Source organism: Notothenia coriiceps, unplaced genomic scaffold (genome assembly GCF_000735185.1).
Source record: "Notothenia coriiceps isolate Sejong01 unplaced genomic scaffold, NC01 NC01_scaffold00036306, whole genome shotgun sequence".
Classification (NCBI taxonomy): domain Eukaryota; kingdom Metazoa; phylum Chordata; class Actinopteri; order Perciformes; family Nototheniidae; genus Notothenia; species Notothenia coriiceps.
This window is the reverse complement of record NW_011369007.1, coordinates 3,003-12,835: the sequence shown is the minus strand read 5'-3', so window position 1 is coordinate 12,835 and position 9,833 is coordinate 3,003. Positions and strand designations below refer to the sequence as shown.

Here is a 9,833-nt window from a genome sequence, read left to right as displayed (position 1 = left end):
TACATAAAACCCTCGGTTTGGGTAAGTTCGAAATATTTGTCGTCGTCATAAAACTTAAATTTAGAACCTGTGTGTCCTTCCGTCCATTTCGAAGTCTTGACCTCCACTACACTAGGCTGAAAGACCATCTCAATCCTCCTGACTCGTCGTCGAAGACTTAGTCGACGTCGAAGATTACTAAAACATCACTGGCTTATTAGAACCACACCTTTATTCAAAGAGACGGAACCTGTTTTAATCTAATTTGTTTTACTTTCAGTCATAAACCACACGTACCACCCAATGGTTAGACACCGTCATAATTGAATTGGTCTCAATGACCGACCGAATCTAAATGTTAAGTTGTTTTTATGATTTCGTTGTTAGACAAACATATTTTTAGTCCTAAAACTTACACCCCTGATCAATCTCGTCCAGTCTAGGTTCACTTGTCCCTAAAGGGACCTGCTAAATTATGAACCATCCAGATCTCTCAGGTCTTCAGGGACTGATCAGCTTTCTGTCCCCAGAGTCAGAACTAAACATGGAGAAGCAGTGTTCAGTTATTATGCTCCAAATATCTGGAACAAACTCCCAGAAACCTGCAGGTCCCCTGCAACTCTGACTACTTTTAAATCCAGGCTGAAGACTTTTCTTTTTGCCGTTGCTTTTAATTGATATATTCATATCTTAGACTGCACTGTAACTTTTATTATCTTTGCTTTTAAATGAGTGTTTTTAAATGTCATTTTATAATATGTTTCTTAATGCTCTTAATGTCTTTCATTTTTGTAAAGCACTTTGAATTGCCTTGTGTTGAAAGTTGCTGTATAAATAAACTTGCCTTGCCTATTAAACATGAAGGTTGTGCAATGTTTCATTATCTATCCATTTGTGCAGTGTCATACAACCACACATCTGGCATTTGCTGCCAATTCTTGTTTATTCAAACAAAAAAATACAATAGATCCACTACAAACAAGGATTCAGGGATACAGTCACATTTATTTAAAAATATGTTATTATCCTCTGAAATTGTGAAAGACATTATTTCAACCTCCTGGTGATTAGTTTATTTAAATGTCAGGCTGGAATTACATCATCAGGTGTTGAGCATTGACAAGGAGGCGTGTGGCGCAGTGGTTTGTGTGTAGGTGTTCGGATTAGAGGGTCACAGGTTCAAACCCCACTGTAGTCAGCATGTCGTTGTGTCTCTAGGCAAGACACTTCACCCAAATTGCTCCTGTGGGGATTGCCCACAGTATTGAGTATGTAAGTCACTTTGGATAAAAGCATTTAATAAGCAACATGTAATGTAATGACAAATCCCTTTCAGAGTCATACTCTGAAACTCCCTGTAAGTTGGAATTTAACCTTTGAATACAAGTCTCCAGCTATCTACTTATCTATAGTGGCAAGCAGAAGATTAAAGATATGCAAGTTTTGTCCTGCTTTGAACATACTAAATCTAAGATGACGTACCTGCTATAAAAATTCAGTGACTGCCAGTGAAGATGATGTTTTTCTCTACCAACATAGAGAGAAACATCATGGAGGAAAGATGGACGATGAAGATGAACGTCCATACAGAGAGAATTCTCACTTATACTTATCCCCCTCTTACAGATCAAAACTATTCTGTTAATGTGGCACGAAGGCAAAACATTTGGGAAAATTCACGAGTACATGTTGCAAAAGTCTGATGTTTGTTCTCAAGTGAACTCTGTGAAACCCGACAAGTTGAGTGACAAAAAGCGATCACTTAACTATGTCTAATGTTTCTTCCCACCAGTGATCCTTCATATTTATTTTATTTACCCCAAGGCTGTCACAATTTCTGCAAGATCATAGAAATATGAAATGAAACCCTGGAGCAAAGCAGAGCTGCAGCAATCATGCAAACCATGCCTTAGGGAGGCAATAGCTGTGAAAAAGTGTAAGCCGAACATTTTAAAGTATTTCACAAGATCAGAGTTTGTTTAATTTAGGCTGGGGATCACTTGGTAAAAACTGCTTCCCTTCTATGTTTGATACAGCAACAAGCTATTCCCTTCCTGCAATATAACCCTGAAATCAACTTGATAATGCTTGGTGTGGAAATAAGTTTCTCTCTTGGACAAAATGAATTAAACAAAATGAAAAAGTCAGTATTTGAGTGTGCATGGTGGTTACCAATCTGTGGCAGTATAATTATACCAGAGTTACTGGTGCAGCTTAGATTTACAATTCAACAAAATACTAAACAACAAATCTGTTTGTATAAAAATCAGGATTTCTGAATGTGGGCTGTTAGACAGTCAGACTCCAGTGAACAGGGATTTCCCTGCTCTTGAGCTCTTTTCCCACCATATCTTACACATTTGCAGTAATACATAGCAGATGCAGTAAGCCGTCATAATAACTGGCGTCATGTCAGAGTGAGCATACAGTCATAGTGACGGAGACTTGTTTGTGTGATTAGCCTCAAAAACTCAGATGTTATCACTGCGGTTTAAGGAGAGTAACATCAGTTTTACATTATAGAGCTGTTTTCACAATGCATGTATCAGCAAAAACAAATGTCAGAATGTCATATCACTTACAGTTTCTCTCTTCATAATGATGCAATGCCAAGCAAATAATAATTATGACCTAATTGTAAACTGATGTGAGAAGTTTCAACTTGTATTTCTGGGTAAAAACAGACCTTTCAAATATAGTTGTAACAGATAACCATCAAAAATGGCATTACATTTACATGTGCCAGTATGAAAGCCTTAGATATGTGCATCATTTATCAACGGTAAACCAACAGTTAGGTGGAGCAAAGCCATTGTTAATGATTGCAGTTACACATATAACTAGCCAGAATGTCTGCCATCATGAGTTAAGTGTGTCATTAATTTATTTGGCTCTCACTACTGATTTTTTGTCCCAGAATCTCAGCCAAAATTCTAAATAAAAACACGACCGAGCCCCATGAATACTATAAATGAGTTAAAGGGACACCAGTATGTTTAGCTGACCTTTTAGATGCGGAGATACAAGATGGACGATGCCACGAATCACAGCAACAAAGTGGAATTAAGCCACTTTTACAATGGTGGAAATAAACAAGACTTTGGATCAAGGGATCTACTGTAATACAAATTGTGCCACTGACTGATAAAATACTTGCATACTAAAATAAACCAAAAAAGAGCTTTATTGAAGATAAATAATTTTGTATAAATAATCAAATAGTGTAACTAGATTGCATCAAATAGACGAAGGAATAGGGAATAAAGTATGTGATGTTGTGGTTTTAGAAAACATCCATATGACTAACCATAAAAGAGGTTTTTTGGGAACACATAACCCAAAAAGTGGAACAGCTTCAAAAGTTCAAGACCTGTGAGGTACTTCATAAGAAAAAGTGTTTCCTGTGAGGAAAGAGACTTGAGTAGAAGTGTACACGTACACACACACACGAAAGCTCAGTGTAAACCGCCCCACGGTGAAAAACCAGCAGTTCAGGCATCTGTTATTAATTAAAACAAAGAGGCAGGCATTCCAGAGCAGCAGCAGCCCCCCCCCCGACCGCCCAACCACCCTTATCTCTATCTTCTTTCTCTTTCTCTCCACATTTCACTTATCTGAAATAATAATAATAATCTGCCTGTTGTTTGGGCCAAGGCTAAGGAGGAGTATGGCAGCCCATTCCTCAGACCAGCTGGACTGATATTAAAGCAAAAGGGAAAATGAACATGAACAGTTTGTCTGTAAGTTTATTTCTTTAGAAGACTGAGCAATTAATCCAACACTAAACTATTCACTTTAGTCTCTTTCTTGCAATTCTCACACACATATCCTAACCACAGAGACATCGGGTAGAAGGAATGGATGGAGGAGTCAGAGCATAAATAACAAAAGCAAGGAGAGGGGCGGCGGAGGAGGAACAGGGGTGTGGTGGAGGGGCTTCGAGCAAAGAGTGGGAAAAAGAGGCCAAAAAACGAAACATTCGGAGAAACATGGAAAATCCCTGGTTCCCATGCCAAGAATCCAGCACAGCACAGCAAAAAAAAACACACACACACACACACACAGACACACACACACACACACACACACACACACACACACACACACACACACACACACACACACACACACACACACACACACAGGGCCTGCCGGGAGCTATGAGCAAAGGAGAAGGTATTGATCAAATTAATCAGCTTTCGGAAAAATTCTCTTGGCCTTTCCTATCCTTCCACTGCTCTGTATCTTTTTGGCAGGGCACACTTGTGTGAAATGCAAACTATTTTTTATAATGTTTGAAGCGTGAATGAAAATGAAAAAATAAGACAGCTGGAGAAGCAAGAAAAATATAACATGACACAGATTTTACGCATGGTGTGTATTATTTTGTCTTATTGGGAATCTCTTCACCTGTATTTTGGTTTCCCCCATTTTAACTGTACACCATGGATGAAGAAAACACACATGTGTAAGAATTGTCAACTAAACCGGACCTGAAGGGGCAGTGCTGGCAGTCTAATCATGAATAATTCAGCGAGTGCCCACTGTATGCTAGCCAATTATATTGGGGTTATGATAATGACCAGTTGCCGGCAGCCACATTACCGCTCAGTGTGCATGTCAACAGTTTTCCTTTCCTTGGCTGACGCTTGCGAGTGGCGCAGCTGCTATCTATAGTACGACTCTATTTTCAGACCATGCCGACGGGACGCAATGGAAGTCTCACAAGCCTTTATTTACCAACCAGTTGTGGGGGAAAAATGGCAAAAATACACTCGAGTCACACGCTGCATTGTCACTTGAGATTTGGGAAGAGAACAGATCAGGGTTTAAGAGACCATGGAAGAGCCTGAAGGCCTGGGAGTCAACCGGGATATTCATGCAGGGAATGAGACCCTTGATCTGGAGGACAGAGAGCACCGGGGGGGCTGTGTGAGAGTCAGGGTGGAGGAGAGCTGGTTCACTGTGGAGCGGGACTTGCTTGTGAAGAAAAGCAACTACTTCAGTGCCCTCTATCAGTCTGGGATGACGGAAATTCACCAGGACGAGCTCTACCTGAAAGGAGGAGTACATGCAAGGGGTTTCCTCATCGCCCTTGCTGTCTGCAGGGGAGAGACCCCACCTCTAAATGACTCGGATGAGCTTCTAGAAGCCGTTGAGTGTGCAGCTTTCCTGCAGGTTGAATGTTTGGTGCAGCACCTTTGTGACATTATCGACTCAGACAACTGCCTCTTGCTTTACCATGCAGCATCCGTCTTCGGGGTGCATGCACTTTATCACCATGCTGCCCTTTTTCTGTGTGATGCTTTTGAAGATTTGAAGGATGCAGCCGAGAGTATGATCCCTGATGAACTGCTTCAATATTCTCAAGCATTGTCTCCGGCTTCTTACATTGCTCTTGGCACGCACTCTCCTTCAATGGAAGGGCATCACGACTCCTTTAGGGTTGCTTGCTACCTTGATGAAGAAGAGGAAGATTGGAAGCATCTGACTAACCTTCCAACTCTTTGCAGCACCTCCATGGCGGGAGTTGCAGTTCTTGACAATCAGTTGTACATTGTGGGGGGAGTTTACGGGTACGGTAAAGACACAGTGGACAGCAGCTTCTGCTTTAACCCTGAGTCTGGGGTTTGGACTGTTCTTCCAGGTCCTCAGCAACTAAGATATGACTTCACCCTGCTGGGGCTCGAAGGCCGACTCTACGCCATTGGAGGCGAATTCCAGAAACGGACAATTTCCACAGCAGAGAGTTACGACGTTGGAAAAGGAGAGTGGACATTTATAAAAAATGCACCAAGAGCTGTAGCATCTGCAGCTTGTGCTGTTGCAAGAAGGCGGATGTTTGTTTGCTTCTGGAAACCACCAGACACTACAGATATTTACGAATACATACCAGTGAAAGACGAGTGGAAACTTGTCACCACTATGATCAAACCTCAGAGCTATGGCCATTGTATGGTAGCCCACAGAGACAATTTATATTTGATGCGCAACGGGCCTTCTGACGACTTCCTTCGCTGCCGGATGGATTGCTACAACATCACGACAGGCCAGTGGACAGGCTTGCAGGGGGACTACATCAACAGCAAGGGGGCGCTGTTCTCTGCAATGATAAGGGCGGACTCTGTGTTCACTGTGAAACACATGCTTACTCTTGAATACTCCATCACTGGAGATGGATGGAAGCCCCGCAGACAGATGAAGGGATTTCCAAAGAGTGGCTCACTGTGGACGTGTTTACTCAGGCTTCCCAAGACGGGGCCAGTTGTGCCACAGCTGGATGCAGGAGGAGAGGAAGGAGAAATGACTTTGACAGACACATCTGAGGGATTTGTGGAAGCTCTACTCCAAATGTGAAATACTGCACAATTGAAAAACAATGTTTCGTTTTTTCGGGTTTCTTAGCTAAAATACTATGAATTGTAAAACACTAATAGAAAAAGATTCTGATGTTAAGTGTCACAAATGTGTCGATGCATTCACTTTCCCATGCACTCACATATTAACACACACACACTCACACATGCTAACACTACACATTTGCTCTTATTAGCAACAGCTGCTACTGTAGTTTATACTAGGGGAGGCCACTGTGTGTGCGTGTGTGTGTGTGTGTGTGTGTGTGTGTGTGTGTGTGTGTGTGTGTGTGTGTGTGTGTGTGTGTGTGTGTGTGTGTGCAGAGTTCAAAGGCACTGACGGGATGTCCTAAACCTCTCATTCTCTACGTTTTTCCTGAAGTCACACTGGGCCAATTCAGGAGCCAACGGCCTCCCAGCCGACATTAAACACACCACAGCTCCCTTACACACTCTTGGATACTCACTTTCCCAGGTTTGCTGCCCCGTGACTGATTAAATACCTGTTTCTGTGGGAGAATACATTTCACATAGCCTCAAGTTTGTGACTCTGAGGGTTGTGGGAAATGTTTCTGGCTTGTATGGCCATCGACTGAATTTGTTTAAGTACATTAAAAACCAATGGAATTCTCTGGCAACATGTGATATCAATCCATAGCCGTTTAGTTTGAACACTTAGCGTGCTTTGTCATAGTAATGTTCTTACTGTAACCAAAGACCAAAATACTGTCAATTTCATTTAGAGTCAGAATTTGTCTTTGGGCTCCTTTTAGCATACCGTTGAAAATCATGATTTCCACTGAACTCTCCCCTGTACTTTATTGAGTTCAGGAGTTCTACTGGGGTCAATTGTGCTATTACCATTCCCATAACAGTAGCAGGGTTTAAAAACAACAACATGTTAATCCACTCTCATGCAATCAAGCTGGTAATCACTTACTGCTCTGGGGGGCGGCAAGTCAGGGAGGCTCTTCTTTGGGACAGGGACATATTTTGCTGCTTTTCCATTGACCAGGGCATCTGATCTGTCATCTAGTTCACAAAAGTACAAAGAAGGATGTCAGCCAATAACAGAAAACATTTATACTGGATGTTGAAAAATGAATGTACAAGAATCTGGATAAATCAAACAACTGTAAGGTCAAAATGTTGTCAATGTAACACTATTTCCAGATGTCTCCTATACTGTACATACCAGCTCCTCCTGGTATCCCTAACTCTCACAGACCGTACAGACCTTTCATTGTTAAATTACAGTGACCGCATAACCCAAGTCAAGGGGAAACATTTGTATGATAGCAACAACCCTATTATGCAAAACAAACACCACAGTTCAAGGTTGAGAACATTTGAGAAGACTTTGTATGAGAGATTTAGGGATGAATGTTCTCAGTGGATTTTCCCTTTCATTAACAATGGTCAGAGCTCCGTTGAGAATGAAGCTACAGCAAGGAGACAGTTAGCTTGGCTAAGCATAAAGACTGGAAACGGTGGGAAACACCTAACCTATATTTATACAATTGAGATATTACATGGTAATCATTGAGCTTTAGCGGTGCTGGTAAGTACATTTGTTAATTCTGATAAAGTCAGGCAAATAGTTTAGCCCTGCAGCCAGTCTGTCTGCTAATCTAAGTTAACTGGCTGTTGCCTATACTGTACTACTGTCCACCAGGTTGACATGATGAGTTAATCTCTCAAAATACAAATGTCTAAGCTACTTCCTCTCCCAATAGACATTTCACCTAGTTTCTACTTGAATAGGAAGAGCTTTGAAACACTTTAAAGATCTATTTTTAAATGTTTTTGTACCTTACTCTTAAATATACACTCACTGTAACTACAAAATCATTGAGTATTACACCACCGAAAAAAAGGCCTAGACTTGTTGAGTTTATTGCAGGACAGTAAGATATCCGGTAATGTACCTACAGTAAGTGTTTTTTTGTATTAACACTGCTTGACTGTACCATTAAGATCTAAACGTCTTTCTCTTGCTCCTCAACTGTGGTTCAGGTTTAACAAATGGTCAATAATTGAGAAATTTCAATTCTCACAACTCGACCCACACTTTCCTTCAGTCTCTGTGAAAGAAAACTTGTGGCTTTGCTAGTGTCGTTACTGAAAATATGTGCGTTAAATCTAGCGCTTGCTGAAACCACATTCTTCATCACTGTCCAAACAAAACAGGTCGGTCTCAGATGGTGGGGAGCTCTGAAGAAACAGGCAGGAAATGGTGGTTGAAAGGAGGGGAGCTGAGGAGGGGGCGCTGCTTGTTGCAGCTTATTATCATATCTGCTATACACTTGAATCATGTGAAAGGCAAATGCATTGAAATGAAATGTAATGACATAACAAGCACGCTATGGTGATTGACTTACTTGGACAACCTTAAAATACCAAAGTTTATTTCCAGATTGCATAATATTTTTTGACAAGGATACATTTATTGCTAACAAAAAGGATGCATGAGATAAACATACAGCCATGCATGCTAGTGTCTCAAGGAGGCTATTATTGAAGCTAAACGCTAAAGCCAGTAGTCTACAGCGTGGTCATGATTAAGCTAAAATTATAATATTTAGCAGGCATGTTATGAAACATTTCACTAGTTATATAGTGGGGGAAAAAAGTATTTAGACAGCCACCAATTGTGCAAGTTCTCCCACTTACAAAGATGAGAGAGGCCTGTAATTTTCATCCTAGGTACACTTCAACTATGAGAGACAAAATGAGAAAAGAAATGCAGAAAATCACATTGTCTGATTTTTAAAGAATTTATTTGCAAATTATGGTGGAAAATAAGTATTTGGTCACCTACAAACAAACAAGATTTCTGGCTCTCACAGACCTGTAACTTCTTCTTTAAGAGCCTCCTCTGTCCTCCACTTGTTAACTGTATTAATGGCACCTGTTTGAACTCGTTATCAGTATAAAAGACACCTGTCCACAACCTCAAACAGTCACACTCCAAACTCCACTATGGCCAAGACCAAAGAGCTGTCAAAGGACACCAGAAACAANGGTGTCTCTTCCTGTTTCCTGTTAGCCTGGTGGCTGACGCGGTGTCTCTTCCTGTTTCCTGTTAGCCTGGTGGCTGACGTGGTGTCTCTTCCTGTTTCCCGTTAGCCTACTGGCTGACGCAGTGTCTCTTCCTGTTTCCTGTTAGCCTGGTGGCTGACGTGGTGGTGTTTAACTCCTCCTTCAACATGGAGTCCTTCCTCTCCTCCATCTCCTCCTTCATGAAGAAGATCCCGGACCACCGACCCAAAGACCTGGAACAGCTGATCCGGCCTAAATGTGAAGTCCTTTTCTACCCGGTCCACTTCCCCGACGTCAGCAGGTCAGTCTTGAGCGCAGATACAACACATAATAGCTTGAGTTATCAGATCATCTCCAAAGATTGACTTTCAAAATGTTAATTTATATTTAGAGAGTATCTTAATTTATGGCTATTCGAATGTTTTGCAAATCCTCCTGTTTGTTCTGTGTGTGTTA

General features: G+C 41.3%; 1 protein-coding gene across 2 annotated transcripts in view; it reads right to left on the bottom strand.

Moving 5' to 3' along the window:
• Positions 1-9,833, bottom strand: part of afap1l2 (actin filament associated protein 1-like 2) — a 21,897-nt gene that overhangs the window by 10,434 nt on the left and 1,630 nt on the right. For both annotated transcript variants that reach the window (XM_010792114.1, XM_010792115.1), the window contains exon 2: positions 7,276-7,367. In XM_010792114.1, the coding sequence (XP_010790416.1) occupies positions 7,276-7,367 (92 nt within the window). The remainder of the gene's footprint in view (positions 1-7,275; positions 7,368-9,833) is intronic.